Source organism: Fopius arisanus, unplaced genomic scaffold (assembly GCF_000806365.1).
Source record: "Fopius arisanus strain USDA-PBARC FA_bdor unplaced genomic scaffold, ASM80636v1 scaffold00057, whole genome shotgun sequence".
NCBI classification, from domain to species: domain Eukaryota; kingdom Metazoa; phylum Arthropoda; class Insecta; order Hymenoptera; family Braconidae; genus Fopius; species Fopius arisanus.
Window position 1 is genome coordinate 267,103 of NW_011887796.1, and position 17,149 is coordinate 284,251.

The window sequence follows — 17,149 nt, forward strand, 5'->3', positions numbered from 1 at the left end:
ATGGCATAGTAATTTTTCTCAGGCCTGCAGTTTACACCTAGATTGTAAGGCAGCACAGTAATTTTTATCGGAATCACAATATAAAAATTCATAGATTTTTCTCTCCGTGTACTCTATTTTAATTCATCTCCGCCCGATTTTATTTTTATCTGCCATTTTTTTTATGGTCATCTCTGAATTAAATATAAAATTGCAACTGCTGAAAGTGATTACCCGGGTAAAAAAAATTGTAATCGGAGTATTTTTTCCATATTTTCAAAAAATTTCTGGAAAACTTTTTGGAAAATTTTTCTTCTGAAACAAAAAAAAAATCGGGAAACGAAACAATTTTATTTTTGAGAAATGCTTTGAAAAATTTTTCAAACGTTTTTTTTTTTAATTTTTGCGGGTATAATTTTTTTTTTAATATACTGCTGTTTTCCTACTTTTTTGATTTTTCAATATTCTCAAAAATTACCCCATTGGAATTATAAAAAAAAATTTCCTATTTAAATTTTTGAAAAATTTTTCAAAACCTTTCCCAAAAATAAAATGGTTTTGTTTTCCGATTTTTTTTCATAAAAAAATTTTTCTGAAAAGTTTTCCCAAAATTATTGGAAAATTCGGAAAAAAAATATTGCGATTACAATTTTTTTTTTAGCCGGGTAAGCTGATACAAGAACCAAGTCGTATTGGAGATCATTTCTCGGAGTAACATACCTTTGATCACGGAGTATAAATAATCCTCTGTGGCGACAAGAAACAATGTACGTAATTCTGTCGACAAGTTTATGAATTATGCGGATCTAACGAATCAACTGGTAGCATCAGTTGTGTGAATGATTAATGAATTGAAACGCAATATAACGTACATGAATCGGTTTTTGCACATGCGTGGGGTATCCGGTAATTAAAGCAACATAAGAAGTCGACATTAGTCGCTGTAAAAGTTGTTGTTTTTTTATGATGACTGTAAATCGGTATTATATGGAAGCATTAACCCATTATATCGTATTTAAATATCAACATGATGGAACTTCACAATTTTTTCCGTTACCGGAATAACGGATATTATGCGGCGAGTAGAACACATTCCCACGGCTTGGTAACTAAAAAAATATTTATGTCTTTCAGCGGAGAAATAATATATGAATAATAATATAAAGACAGTCAAACTCGTGTGCATTGTCTACCACAAATATATACTCACCTGGATTGCGCGATAAACTTCTGTATGAAAAATATTTAATAGGCGAGTGAGAGAGATATAATGTCCTCTTATCGCACGGTTATTTCCGGAGCGGGGTAATGAGCATAATACCTACCACTGTGAATTTATCTTTTACGGGAATTATCGGTGATGATTAAATACAAGAAAACAATCATATGAAGATTTTATTATTTGTTACAGGATACGGAAGATGACGGAGTTGAGTGCCGGGCTGTACCGGCCTGGAATAATTCTCTGGCTTCTAGCCCTTCTTATTCTACACCATACACATTCCGGTGAGTAATTTCTTATAAACAATCTCCATCGCTGATGGGAGAATTTTGTTTTTTAAAATTCCAAATTTGAGCCCTAAAGTTCATTTAAAATTTATTAAAAAATCCCAGATAATCCCAAAATTGGCACATCAAAGACTAGATTACCTTGCATGATCGTGCCAATTGTACCATTTACGTAATTACTTGAATGAATAAGAAAACAGAAAGTTACAGTGAGTCAAAGGATGTGAAGAATGAGGAAAAAAAGACGAATAATATAATTACCTTGTCTCGATCCTCTTCACACTGCAGTCACTGCAGTTCTCTTCTCTTGGGTTTTCTTCAATCTAAAGTTACGGTTGGACGCGCAACGAGACACGCTCCAAGTGATGGACAATGAGGGAGAAGGCCACTTCGAGGTGGTGTTATAAAAGAACTGTGGCAGGATGCAAACAGAAAAGAACGAGTTATGAGGCATTGATGTTAGAGATATTGAACTGGCAGTTTTGAATTTTCTCAGGTGTCAAATTCCCAACATAAATATTATTAAAAAAATGAAATGATTAATTATATATTTTTTAAATAATTGACTCCATCAATTATTTAAAAAATCTTCTCACTCTGGCCTCCAATACCTCAATCGTTTGGAATTCTTGTTCTCGTGATCCTGTTGGGCTGTCCTCCAGGGGACATTTCTTCCTGAATCACAGCTAACTGCAATGCGATAGCCTTTCTCTCTTGAACCTATCCATAATGGGTGGGTTTATTCGTCTCAACTCTGAGTTTTCTCATGGCAACTTCTCTCTCTCATTTTATCTGGCGTCTTTACACTCGTACTTGTAACAGCAATGCAACTCCTCCCTGGACTGGCCCCTAGACTGGCCCCTAGACTGGCCCCTGGACTGGCCCCTGGACTGGCCCCTCTTCGTGGTATCGTCAACTTCCGTTTAAGTACAAGAGGCAGGTTCTATCTGTACTAGGGTTAAGGAACCGCTGATTCTTTGATTCAATGACATCAGAATCTGTCCAACAGGCGTATATCATTTCTCATCCCATAAAAATTCTTAACTACAGGAATTCGAATTCAGTTTCAATCCAGAACGAATTCACCAATTTATTTGAGATGATCATTGATTTGTCAATTAATAAGCAGTAATTCTCTTATAGTGGGCCTGGTAACAGGTTCCTGTGAATGACGGTATAAATAATGCAAGAGCATCATCACGATGGCTTTGAAGAGGACCTGGAGGCTTTTGGGGTTGATATCATGGGCCATGAGAACGAGATAAAGAGGCCATTGTCACGTTTTCCACTGGTCAGAGGAGTAAAAAGGGCAATCCCTCTGAATCCTCTCTCATTTCTTCATCTCACTCTTATTCTAGGATAATCTCTGTATTCGTTCCACTCCTGGAGGCTACTTTGCTGAGGTCAGCTGCGGTCATAACCGTAGAGGCCATAACGGATCGCGTGGGTGCAGTGTCAGCGTGACATGGATTAAATTATCAGATGATTTTTCGGATGAAATTGTGATACATCAGATCATAACCTATCTCTCAAACCTACCATAAATCAATTGCTATAGGTTTTTATTTTTTTTCCCTGAGTGGTACATTAGCTCCTCATCTTGTTGGGTCTAATCATTAATTTATGGATGAGGTCAAGATAGAAAAAAGTGAACGTAAAAACAGTTACGTGTATTGGACCGCTTGTTTCCCTTTATTGGCTCTCTTATTTTTTATTCTCCTACTTTCCCATCTTCGACTTATTTTTTTATTTACTTTTTTTGCTTTTCCTTTCTCAATGGAGATCCCTTTTATCGGGGGAACGAGGAAGCACTCCGTGGAATGCTCCATGGATGAACAACCTATGAAAGTGTCTGGACAGATTACGTTTTCACGCTGTGTAACAATGAGATCCTAGAAAACATGATACATGGGATAAAAAAGGAAAATAACATTGAGGGCGTTATTTCACGGAGATTCATTCTCAAGGGCCTCTTTACCGTCCCTTTAACTTCACTTTTGCTTCCTCATCATTAAAATTCACTAAAAAATGGTCATTTTATGAGCCGTCGTCACGCTCTTGTCTTTGTAAACGAGGGGTAATTTATTCGGTGTTTGACTTGTCTTCACTAGTCAACATGAATCACTTACCTGGTACTAGCACCACCTGCAATAAATAATAATTCAATTAAACATGGCAGCAGAGCTCGATCAATATTAAACATTTCAGCTCTCTGAATAACGGATAATTATTATTTTCATAACAATTATTTTTACGCATTACAATGAAAATTGGGAGGTATAAAAATTAATTCATGGATTTTCTTGTGGTTACACGGATTAAAAAAATCGCAATCGGAATAATTTTTCCAAATTTTTAAGAAATTTCTGGAAAACTTCTCAGACATTTTTTTTTTAACAATAAAATTATCGGGAACCAAAACAATTGGATTTTTGGGAAATGTTTTGAAATTTTTTCAAAAATTTGTCTCGCAAAACTTTTTTCATCATTTTCTAGAAATTTTTGCTAATATAATTTTTTTTAATTAAACCGTTGTTTTTTTCCTTCTTTAATTTTTCAATATTTTCAAAAAACACACCATCTGAATTATAAAAAAAATTTGCCCATTTAAATTTTTGAAAAATCTTTCAAAACCTTTCCCAAAAAATAAAATTGTTATGTTCTTCGATTTCTTTCCTGTTTCAAAAAAAAAAATTCTGAAAAGTCTTCCAGAAATGTTTTGAAAATTTGGAAAAATTATTCCGATTACAATTTTTTTTTTTACCCAGATAGTGAATACTCTTGGCGGAAGAATTTATTTTTCACCATGTATATAATAAAGAATGGGTTAAAAATTTAAAACCTATAATTTATAGATTCTTTCATGGGGATGCTGTGGAATATCCGAATAATTTTGAAGGTCTTGGGATATTGTGGCTAAGAATAGAAATGATTATGAAATAATTTGCCGGTACGACCTTGCCTCACACTCAGCAAAAGTTCATTACCATCAACCGCGTGCCTCTTGCACGCTCCGGTGAACATTATATCTCCTGAGGAGGAAGGGCAGAGATTGTAACTTGGACAGACATTTTGCCTCCTCTCCCTCAGGTGATCAAGATTTATCTCGTGTCTTTCTTTCAAAGTTATTATTTACCTTTTCTGGTTATTTTTTAACCTGCGGTAAAGATATCGCGTGCAACAAGAACTTAAAACCCATTCTTCGTGTCCCATCACTTTCTGAACGAGGACGTCTAGTCCTGACAATGTGATTGACTCAAATAAATATTATTTGAGTAACTATCACTCGATAATCAATGTAAACAATGCAGCAGATGGATCTATAATAATTTATGTAGTCATAAATATTCGAGAAATATTATGGGACTTTTAACGGTTTTCGCGAATTTTGGGCCTGTCTCTGAAATATTACGGGAGAATTACCGGACTTTGGTGATTTAACAGGAATTTCATGAACGGTTGTTTAAAAATTTTTGCGTAACTGATTTTCAGGGTTTTTCTGGGTAATTTTTATTGGACTATTGCATATTTGGTTTTAGTTTGTTGTATTTATTTATCGATGGAGAATACATTCTTCCACGGAGAGGAAAAGTACAATAATAAAAATTACGTGAAAGTTCCGTAATTCACAAGTGAGAATAAGAGTCTCATAAAAAGTATGGAGCGCACCCTAAGAAATATGCAGAATTTACGTACTTTTTATGGAGCGTTCTGCACTTTTTATTGGACTTTTTCTCTCAGCGTTGAATTGGAGAAGCCATATAATAAATTCTTCTGTAAAATATATTAGATGCATCTATATATTTTCCCAGTATTTCAATAAAAAAAAATCTATCGGGCGTCAAATAGGAGTTTCAGCCTTCGGGTGATTGACCGGTCCGTTACAAATCATTAATTATATCAATTCTCCATCTCAATGTCGAGGAAAAAAAAGTGGCCGAATCCGTTTCTGATTGATTCAATTTCATGTTTCATTGATCTCCTTTTTCCATTGAACAGTCATCATGATGAGTCCAATTAAAGTGATCGCTCCAATCGTCTTTAACCCCCGAAATATCCTGATGACTGAGAGGATTAATTCTGGACCCGCTGATTAATTCCTGGCAAAATTTTTCACTCAGTCAAAAAAATCAAGATAAATGATAAGAAATCATTTCCGACAGTTAACGGTAATTTTCCTTCACTATTCACAATATGCTGTAGAATTTATCGAAGTGATTGAGCACCAGTGCATTCACGTCAATGAATGGGCATTAACAATTATCGTCCTCTCACATAATTTCATTTGGTCGGATGTAAGCGTGACAACCGTCAATACGTGGCGCGTGTAAAGTGCTGCGTGAAAGAACGTCAGTCTCGTATAGGGATGGAGAGGAAAAAATAAATGAAAGTAAAAAAAAAAAGCTTACACATATGCACACATATGCCTCATTCATGGAGGTGTACATTTCCCAGTACAGTTCGATTCATTGGAAATTGTCTGTGCGTGTCTCAAAGTGCACAACTTGTGGAATGCTGATATCCTCATGTTCTCTGTCCTCATCTTCGTATTTTATTTCAATTTCTGTGTCCTTTCAGGCCATCATTTTTTCCCCTCATCCTCTAGCTCACCATTATTCCCACTTACTCCGTGGAATTGTAAAAATCGCGATCACAGAAATTCATATGTGCATTTTCTTGAGGAATCTCAACGAGACTCGAATTCTCAATCAGATTATCCAGTAAATAGAGATTCGTTTGAATATATTCTGAGAAAATAGACTTTTCCGTGTCATTGGCGAATGAATTATAATATTCAGTAGGCTAGTCATGCATGGGAAATCTTCGCCAGTTGTTCGTTTATTCTTGGAACAGGTGTTAGAATTGAAAAAAAAATATCCAGGGGCTACTCACTCTCGGCGCCATTTCGAATTCGATTCAATGTCACGTTTAAAACGTGTGGAAATTATTTCAATTTTATATCTTGATGAATTAATTATTCGAGGAAAACGTTTCGCAATTTTTGAAAGGATGAATCTGACAATCGAGGGAACGGTGATTCTGGACAATTGGGATGATGAATAATGCGAGTGACACTTCAATTTCCCCAGAAATTTTCTATAGACAAGAGGACAAAAAAAATAGTATATGAAAGAGGGGAATCTCTGTCGTACACAAAGCCCATTATTCGAGGGCTTTTGCACACGAGGGTGTTAACGAGAATGGGGATAACGACAGGGCCATATGACGCTCTTTGACTTTAATTCTCTGTTTTTCTTTTTACCCTACATCAATCTCCCGGAGGAGCACTGGCAATTACAAGTTATAAGCGATTACATCAGAATTTTCATTTGATTCAATTAACTTAATCGCTCGAGCTCAAAATTTATCTGAAATCTCAAAATAATTTGATATAATGAAGAGACAGACTTTAAATCAAGAAACAATTTGAATTAAATGAAATCTGAAATTAATCTGAAATCTGAAATGAAGTCTGAATGTGGAAAATCCAAACTTTTGAATACATTTGCTGTCTCAAAAAATGAAACCATTTGCGGAGGCTGTTGTTCTGCACAAACAGCAATAGCGTAAAAGAAAGAGAATGTTTGATTTTTTTCAAATAATGACGCAATTATTTCTGTTTACAGCGCCAGTATACGACGAGGATGCCACACAAGTTGCGGAGTACCAAGGCTGTAAGTTCACCAAGGGGTTTAAAAAAAAAAACTAAAATGATAGACCGTATAAAATTGAAAAGATTCCCATAACTCTTCTTCATGTCATTGACCGTCAATAGAATTTTTTCCTTCCTCCACCATTAAGATTCTTCTTGGTTGGAGCAATAATAGGAAAATAATTATGAAAAATATCCCCGAGAACAGCTTTTCACGAGATAATACCGGGAATGATAATAAAATATGATATTATTCTTGACAGCTGCTACTGGATGTTATTATAATTTTCAACACTACGAGGAAGGCGACAGAATATTGACGAATGAGCCATGCCTGAACTGCACGTGTCACAATCGGATGTTGATGTGTTATTTGCGTGTATGTCCATTCACCAAGGCCATAGGTCAGGATTGTAAAGTCGAGAAACGTCCGGACCAGTGTTGTCCTGTGATAACGTGCCCCGAAGTCCCTGTACAATTGCTAACATCAACGACGAGTGCACCATCGACTGACTCAACTGAAGTTGGATTTCATGATAACTACGGATGCAGTATTAATAATAAATTTTATGCCGATGGTGCACAATTACCCACTGATTCTAACAATCCTTGTGAGCTGTGCTACTGCATCAGAAATGCAACGACATGTCTCATGCAGGAGTGTACACTCAATGTAGCTGGCTGCAAACCGGTTCATCATCCAGGAATCTGTTGTCCAGTCAAATATAATTGCGGTGAGTTCATCCATCGGTCTCATTTCAGTTCAATACTGTGCATTAAATTGTATGAACCATTCAAACATTAACTGGGTGACTAAAAACATGAGAAAACAATTTTTTATCAAGATTTTTTCTCTCTTTTTCATATTTAATTACATATCTACATATTTGCATATGGGTATATGAACATATGAATGTATTTAATTGGTCGAATTAATGGAATAAGGAATTTATTAACAGATCATGAAGAAGAGCCTCTGACGACTCCAAGCCCGACTACTGGTCTGATAATGACAACAACTGTGGCACCTGGTCTGTGCTCCTACGAGGGCCAAGTTTATAATGACGGTGAGCGTATTTACTCAGGACAGCCTTGCCAACATTGCTACTGCTTCCGCGGTGACATAGCATGTGCCGTTCAAGACTGTGGAACACCAATGAAGACTCATGGAAAAAATTGTACAGCTCTGCCACCACCAGAAGGCCAATGCTGCCCAACCACGTACGAATGCGGTAAGAGAATCAATTTTATTTCGTACCAATTTACATTCGAAATAACAATTCCTCATTCCATAACTCACGTATTCGGTGAATTTTTTTTTTATTGTTTCACCGGTGAACCATTCCGATGGACAGAAATATTATAAATCTATTTTAAATCCATTTTAACGGTTTATGATTCGCATTGGCGTTAATTTTTCATATTTTTCCTTAAATCGAGATTGAAATATTGCTTACTGCGGTTGTACCTGATCATTTTGCGTTATTAAATTTAACGGGCAATTTCTGGTTGCAGAAGGGGATAGTGGAGTGCCAGATGATGAGAAGCAGCATCAAGTGACTCCGGATGAGAATGAAATTCAAGCGACACAGGCACCACTACCAGTGGAGGAAGAGGATGAAGAGCAGAAACCTGAGGAGATTTTCCCAGGTGCTGACAATGCCATTCCTCCTCAGGTTCAGCAGACTGAAGGGACACCAACGGAGAGTGCGCCGTCAGGAGAGGGTAACGAAGTGCCCGAGAGGGAACCATCTGGACCAAAAGAGACAACAGCTCAATCAGCTGTTACTGTAGGTGATGAGCAGATGACTGAGGCACCAGTGATTGAGGATAAAATATCACCGGAAGAGGGACAGACGACTGAGGATGTTCAGAAACCCGAGGAACCGGAAATTCCTCAAGAAATTACTCATCGTCCAACTCCATCAGGGACTAAGCCAATGATTCCAGGCAGAAGAGAAGATCAAGAACCAATAGAGGAAGACCTGGGGAGGAAGCCTGAAGAAGTCACTACCGCACCGGAAGTCCAGGCGACTGAGGCGCATGGATTGGAGCAAGCAACAGAAGAACCTGAAATTCACACAGAGCACATACCAACTCAGGAGTCTGAATCTGAACAGCAGACAGAGAAGCCTGAGATTCATGGAATACCAACAGAGGCACCAGTGGGAGAGGATAACGAAGTGCCTAATGGTGAAGCGCCGAAAGCCACAGAAAGTAGCATCACCGTTGGCGAGCCTGACGTCACGCCTGGAACAATCGAAGAGGTCACGGAGAAAAAACCGGAAGATACTGGAACGGGAGCTGTTGCAACTGAGGAAATTCCAACGACGGCACCAGAGGCTCCACACATTTCCACGGAAAGTCCAGAAGAGAAACCGATTAGCGAAGAGAAACCCATTGACGGACAGACACCTGCTGAGCCTGAAGAGAAGCCAGAGATCACTTCTGCACCAGGGGAAGAAGGAACGCCGGGGCCCAGTGAGCAAGTCACAGAGAAACCGGAAGACAATATACCAGAGGTACCGACTGAAGGACCGGCTGGTATATCCGTTCCTCCGAGACTCCCAGAGAGGAGAGTTGAGGATGAAGAAACCGTAACTGAAGTACATGTCACTCATGGATACGATAGGACAGAGTCCGAGACGCAAGCGCCTGATAATTTAGTGACTGTAGCCCCAGGAATTGTTCAACCGGTAGAGGCGGTAGGAGAGCCCAAGCCTGAGGAAGAACAGAAGCCAGAGGAAGAACAGAAACCTGAAGAAGAACAGAAGCCTGAGGAGGAGCAGAAACCTGTGGAAGACAAACCAGCAGAGCCCGAATCTTCTGAGGCTCCAGCAACTCACTCCGGTGAATCAACGGAAACGATTTCTACTGAAGATACTCAGCGCGTTACTTCACCCACTGGAGCAGTCGAGACTGAAGCACCTGGTGTTTCAGGAGAGGCATCAACTGAGCCTAGCCAGTCCACAGAGTCGTCCGCCGAGGAAATGCCAACGAAAGGATTGGAAGTGAGCGGTGAAACGAGTTCTGAAGAGACAAGCTTCGAAAGTGGAACGCAAGCCACAAGCTCCGAAGGAACGTCATCCGAAGAGGTTGAAGAACATCCGACTGCTTCCATTCCATCTGCAGAGTCTTTGACAATCCAACCGACGGAGGCCCCGATTGAAGTTAATCCAGAAGCCACAACTGGAGCTGCAACCCCTGAGGAAGAACAAACGCAATCTACAGAATCTAATATTACTAAAGAAGCACCAGCTACTGAATCACATCCAAGTCCATCTGGAGAAGGAACTGAGGCCCCACATGCAGAAGAGCCTGTCACTGTGACTGAAGAATCCCCGGAAAAAGTATCTGAAACCCCTGCTGAGACATCTGTACCCATTGACGAAGGTAAACCCGCGGAAATGACACCTGCGACAGAAATTACAACTTCTGGAGGAAAACTTGGTGAAGATGGTGAACACGTGACTGGCGAGCCACAGCATGAGACTGAGTCCCCTGAAATAAACCCTGAAGATGGTGTTACTCAGACGGAAACATCGGTGAATACGCAGGAGCCAACATCCTCATCGGTACCTGACACAGGTGACACACAATCGACTGAGGGAGCAATTGTCCCTGACACAGCTCAGCCTACAGAGGGTACTTTGGTTGAGGAGAAACCAGCAGAGAGTGACAGTTCAGAGGGAAAACCAACAGAAATTCCGATCACTGAAGAAAAACCAACGGAAGGTACAATTGTTGAAGAGAAACCAACGGAGGGTACAATTGTTGGAGAGAAAGCAACGGAAAGTACGATTGTTGAAGAAAAACCAACAGAAGGTTCAATTGTTGAAGAGAAAGCAACAGAAGGTTCAATTCCTGAAGAAAAGCCAACAGGAGGCCTAATCGCTGAAGAGAAACCAACAGAAGGTTCGATAACCGAGGGAACACCAACAGAAAGTCCAACGGTTGAAGAAAATTCAACGGACGGTTCGATACCGGAAGAAAAGCCAACGGAAGGTTCAGTAACCGAAGCGGAACCCAAAGAAGGTTCGACTTCTGAAGAGAAACCAACTGAAGGCCCAATTGATGAAGAGAAATCAACCGACGTTCCAATTATTGAAGAAAAACCAACAGAAGCTTCGATAACTGAAGAAAAATTAACAGAAGGTCCGATTACCGAAGAAAAGCCAACGGAAGGTTCAGTAACTGAAGAGAAACCAACAGAGGATTCGACTACTGAAGAGAAACGAACTGAAGGTCCGATAACTGAAGGAAAATCAACAGAAGTTCCAACTACTGAAGAGAAATTAACAGAGGCACCAATTACTGAAAAAGAAGCAACAGAAGGTTCAATTGCGGAAGAAAAACCAACAGAGGTTCCAATTACAGAAGAGAAATCAACCGAAGTCCCGATTATTGAGGAGAAACCAACGGAAGAATCAAGACCTGGAGAAGAAACAACTCAAGCCGCCGAAGAGGCCGTAACTGAAAAAGCTGTTGAGACAGGGGAACCTGGGAGAACTCCACAGGTTGCAGTCACTGAGGCTACAGTGGCGGAGGAAAAGGTGACGGATAAAGTTACCCCTGAAGAAACCTCCATCTCGACTGACGAACCAACTGAAAATGTAACGGAAGGCTTACCGAACATTACCGAACAGCCTAGTGCAACTGAAGCGCCTATTGCAGAAGATAAGACCACAGAAAATGCAGTACCTGTGGAAAAAACAACAGAATCAAATGAACTTCCTACTCTTACTCCTGAACAGCAACCAATTGAGGCAACTGAAACAGTCGCACCGGTTGCCGGAGTGACGGATGAACAATCGACGGAACAACCAATTGAACAGGTAACATCGCTGCACGAACAACAGCTTGAGGATGGAATTGAGGGAACATCATCTGTGTCGGCACCTGAGGAACCAATGACGCCTGCCCCAGAAATTGAAACTTCCAATCCTTCGAAAGAACAGACGGAAAGCCCAACTGAAGGAGCAGCGAAGATACCACTACCTGAGATTTCGACGGAACCATCGTCTATCGGTGGCGAACCAAGTGAAACTTCATCGGATAAACCAGAAACTGTTACGGATGGGGCAACGGAGGCTGCAACAGATGAGCCATCATCTGTCATCCCTGCGAAACAAACAATCGAACCAGTTGCAGTGGAGGCTACGACTGAACCTGTGGAACCTGCGAAACCGGACGAGAACATCACAGAAGGATCTGAACAGAAAATTACAGAGATGCCTGAGGTGAAGACAAGTGAAGCAACTCCATCGTCTTCGTCAGAGCCTACACCGGAAACAACTGCAGAAGATAAATTGGGTACTGAGGCTCCCGCGCAGGAACAGACGCCTGAAGAACCTGCAGAGGTACCAGTCCAACCTCAATTGCCGGAGATACCAGAGGGAGAAACACCTGTCCCTGAAATTCTGTCGCCTGAAACACCAGCACCTGCAGAGGATACTCTAGTCCCCGATTTCCCAGCATACACACCCTCTGGAATTCCAGGAGAAGGAAATTGTTTAGTTGACGGACAGAGTTACAATAACAATACAGCAATTCCACCCTCGAATCCCTGCCAATTGACCTGTCACTGCATCAGCAGCATAGTGCACTGTGAACTTGTCAAATGTTCACCTCCATCTTCAGATATGAATAACTGCATGCCACTTCCGTCTGCGACTGGTTGTTGTCCAATATACGCATGCGAGCAAACACCAACTTCTGGTCTTGAATCTGATAATCAAATGGGTCAGACGACGGTGCGTCCTGAAGAAGGTGTAGAACATAAGACTGAAGCCACAGTAATGCCAACAATCGCTGAGTCTCCTGTGGAGAAAGAGACAGTGGCACCACAGACTCATGTAGAGACTCCTCAAGAATCGGTGTCAGAAGTGCCGACTGGTGAGACGCCAGTGATTCCTCACATGCCTGAACAGACAACTGACAAACCTGAAGCACCCACGGTTGACACACCCACACAAACACCTACTCTGAATGTCACGCCTGAAGAAGAAATCCCATCTCCCACGACTGCAAGCCCAGATGTACCAGTTGAGACTACAGAATCGGTAGTCGCTACTGAACAAGTTACTGGAGTTACCGGAGGTCAAGAATCTACACCAATCGAGGAGCAACAGACAAGCACGCCGGAAATTACAGAAGAGAAAGGAGCACCTTCGGTTCCTGCAGAACCTGCGAGTAACGAACAACCTACCATTGCACCTGAGGAGCGACCATCGTCCGCTGCACCAGAAGAACCATCTGAAATTCCTGAGAGGCACACGGTCGAGCCAGGAATGATCAGTACTGAGAAGATTGATGAATCAGGTTCCACTGGAATGACAATGCCTGAAGAAACGGCCACCGTTGCTTCCACTGGTATTGCACCCTCAACAGAAACCAGTGAAGATACTAAACCTGAAGAAGAAAAACCACTGGACAAGACCGAAAAACCTGTGGAGGCAACTGAAGTCCCGATGGAAGGTATACCAGAAGATCAAACGGTGACTCCCGAACAGCCGACCAGTATGAGCCAGGTAAAACCAACGTCTTCTGAAACTCCAGTGGAAACTCACAGCAAAGCTCCGGAAACTGAGGAAGAGACTGAAGCTTCAGTGACTCCGACAGCAACTCCTGCGGCGGTTGAAGGAGAAACATCGAAACCTACCGAGGAAACTCCCTCCACCGCTGGTACATCAGAAGAGGTTCCCGCAGAACTACCGCCCTCTGAAGAACCTAAGACTTCACCTGAGCAATCCACAAATACTCCGACAGTTGAGGAAGAAACTCATGCGCCAACAGTTCATGAAGGAGGGGTTACTCCCGCAGAGGAGATTCCTGTAGGAATGAACAAAGAAGTCAGTACTGAACAGTCAGCATTGCCTGAAGGAGACGTAACGAAGCCTGAAGCAGAAACAACAGGAACCCCGATTATCTCCACTGAGACTTCATCTCCCTCGATCTCGGATGAGGCCGGAACTTCGAAACCTGAAGAGCCATCTACAGAAAGCACAGTGGAAGCACAAACAAGCGTGGCTGATGTTACTGAATCTAGTGTGAGCTCGACAAGCCAACCGCCGATTTTAGCCGCTTCAACTGAGTCAGTAACCGTTCCTGAAGCTGAAGAGAAAGAAACAGAAGAAACACCAAATGAAGCCACCAGTGCACCGACGGTTGCACCAGGTAGTGAGGGAAAACCCTCAGATGTTCCGACCGAAGAGCCGAAACCTGAGGAAGAAAGCAAACCCGAAGAGCTTCCAACTGAAACAACGAGACCAGAGGCAATTCCAAGTGATAAAGAAGTGCCTCAAACTGAGCGAACTCCTTCACAACAAACCGAAGAGCCCCTCGAGACATCAGAGACTACAGTCGCTGTGACTGAAGCTACTGCAGTTCCAACAGGAACTCCCGGAGAATCAACTCAAGGTGAGCAAGCTACAGAGTCCGAAGTAACTGAAACAGCTCCGTCGCAAGCACCGATTGAAGCCCAAACAGAGCCATCATCGATAACCGAAGCCAAACCTGAAGAGAAGCCAGAATCGACAGAAGAACCAAAGGTTGAAACCTCTGCACCTGAGGAACAACCAACTGAGTCGTCTGTCTCCACCCAAAAATCTACAGAATCACTAGTAACCGAGACTCCACTGGCTGAGGAAACCCCAAGTGCACCGACTGAGGATCAAACTTCACGACCGAGCGATGAACTTCCGAGTGTCACTGATGAAGCGACAAAATTGCCAGAAGAATCACCAACATCTGCTACTTCGGGACAACCAGGAGACGATGTGACTAAGGGTGTAACTGAAGTCCCAGTTGAAGAACCATCCGAGTCTTCGACAACTGAAGGAAAATCGACAGAGCCCCCAATTTCAGAAGAAAAATCCACTGAAGCGCCACTCGAGGAGCAAAAACCAACGGAGGGTGCGATATCGGAAGGAAAACCAACAGAAGCTTCTGTAGAAGAGGAGAAACCAACTGAAAGACCAATTACGGAAAAAGTGACAACGGAAGCTGAGCTTGATAATGAAGTACCAACGAAAGCTCCAGTGGAAAATGAGAAACCGATTGGAGGACCAGTTGTGGAAGAAATGCCAACAGAAGCGACAGTCGATGAACAAAAACCGACGGAAGCACCAGTGGAAGAGGAGAAACCAACTGAGGAGCCAATTTCGGAAGAAAAGCCAACCGAATCTTCAGTAGATCAGGGAATTCCATCGGAGGCCTCAGTGGAAAAAGAGAAATCGACTGAACAGCCGATCTCTGAAGAGAAACCAACGGATGCTCCAGTAGAAGTGGAGACACCGTCGGTGGCTCCTGCAGAAGAAACTAAACCAACTGAAATCCCAATTCTGGAAGAAAGACCAACAGAAATTTCAATGCAACCGGAAAACCCGTCGGAGACTCCAGTGGAGGAGGAAAAGCCAACTGAAGGCCCCATCTTGGAAGAAAAACCAACGGCAACTCCGGTAGAAGAGGAAAAACCGACTGAAGCACCAATTTCAGAGGAAAAACCTACGGAAGGTCCAGTTGCAGAAGAAAAACCGACAGAAGTTCCAGTTACAGAAGAAAAACCGACGGAAAGTTCAGTTTCAGAAGAAAAACCCACGGTAGGACCAGTTACAGCGGAAAAAGCCACGGAAAGTCCAGTTTCGGAAGAAAAACCTACGGAAGGTACGATTTCAGAAGAAAAGGCAACGGAAGGTTCGGTTTCAGAAGAAAAACCAACAGAAGTTGCGATTTCGGAGGCGAAGCCAACAGAATCTTCAGTAGAAGAGGAAAAACCATCAGAGGCCCCAGTAGAAGAAGGAATACCCTCCGAAATTCCAGTGGACGAATCAAAACCAACTGAAGCGCCAATCACAGGAGAAAACCTCACTGAAACTCCGGTCGGTGAACCTGTGACAACGGAAACCCGCCTCGGCGAAACCCCAGAGCCATTCAAAGAAACCTCTCCGTCTCTCGAAGAAGGGACTTCAGTGCCGTCGGAAGCGACCACTTCATCAAGTCCCGAAGATTCCTCAACAGAAGCTGATCATCTACCGTCCTCTTCTCCCATCCCTGGAGAAGAAGAACTACCAACAACAGATGCCAGCAAGTCCCCAGAAACATCGACCTCAGGAGAAGTTCAACCAGAAGAAACACCACAACCATCTGAGGCATCCCCCAGTGGTGAAGAAACAGCTGCAACCAAATCTCCATCGACTGAGGAGACACGTGAACCTGAAATAGACTCTGAACAGAAGCCAGTCGAGCCTGAGGAAGAGCCTATCCCATCTCAACAACCATCTGAACCATCGCAGCCTATCGATGACGATCAGCAACAAGTTCAGGTGCCAGTCTTCCCGGACGAGTCAGAAGAACCAGATCTTCAGCAAACAGTCAGTCCCGTCGAGCACGAGCCTCAAGAACCAGAACACCCGACCTATCCATCAAGCACTTCCCTTCCGCCACACCATGCTGATGAATATCCAGATCAAGCAACGGGCGAGGAGAGTCCCAATTTCCCAGTGAATGGTGGAACCTATCTCGATCACGATGAAGACTACGGCGAGGATGATCAAGCTGTTTATGGACCTGGCACATGTCGTTACGGTGGAAAGGTTTACGTCTCGGCTCAACAAATTCCAAGAGACGATCCCTGCGATTTCTGCTTCTGCTTCAGAAGTGATATCATATGTTTGCAGCAGAGTTGTCCACCACCTATACCTGGGTGTCATGAGGAACCAATCAGTGGATTCTGTTGTCCACGTTATGAGTGTCATGTGTCGATGGCAACGTCCCTCAATGTCACGACGACAACGACGACAACGACGACGACTTTACCACCTCACTTCCTCCCCCACGCTTATAAGGGAGCGACAAGACGAAGTGGATGTCAAATCAAGGGACGGGCGTATGGAGTTGGAGAAGTCATTAGAGCAGCGTCTGGACCGTGTTTACAGTGCAAGTAAGTTGACCGTTAATTACACGTTAATTATGAATATTATATATAGATAAATGTGAAACGAAGAAGTG

At 42.3% G+C, this 17,149-nt stretch overlaps 1 protein-coding gene across 1 annotated transcript in view; it reads left to right on the plus strand.

Annotated features, from left to right (window-relative positions):
* tnc (tenectin) overlaps positions 1-17,149 on the plus strand; it is a 36,552-nt gene that overhangs the window by 17,815 nt on the left and 1,588 nt on the right. The window contains exons 2-6 of the mRNA XM_011307929.1: positions 1,391-1,485; positions 7,116-7,163; positions 7,405-7,875; positions 8,101-8,373; positions 8,657-17,081. Coding sequence (XP_011306231.1) covers positions 1,401-1,485; positions 7,116-7,163; positions 7,405-7,875; positions 8,101-8,373; positions 8,657-17,081 — 9,302 coding nt within the window. The 5' untranslated portion in view covers positions 1,391-1,400. The remainder of the gene's footprint in view (positions 1-1,390; positions 1,486-7,115; positions 7,164-7,404; positions 7,876-8,100; positions 8,374-8,656; positions 17,082-17,149) is intronic.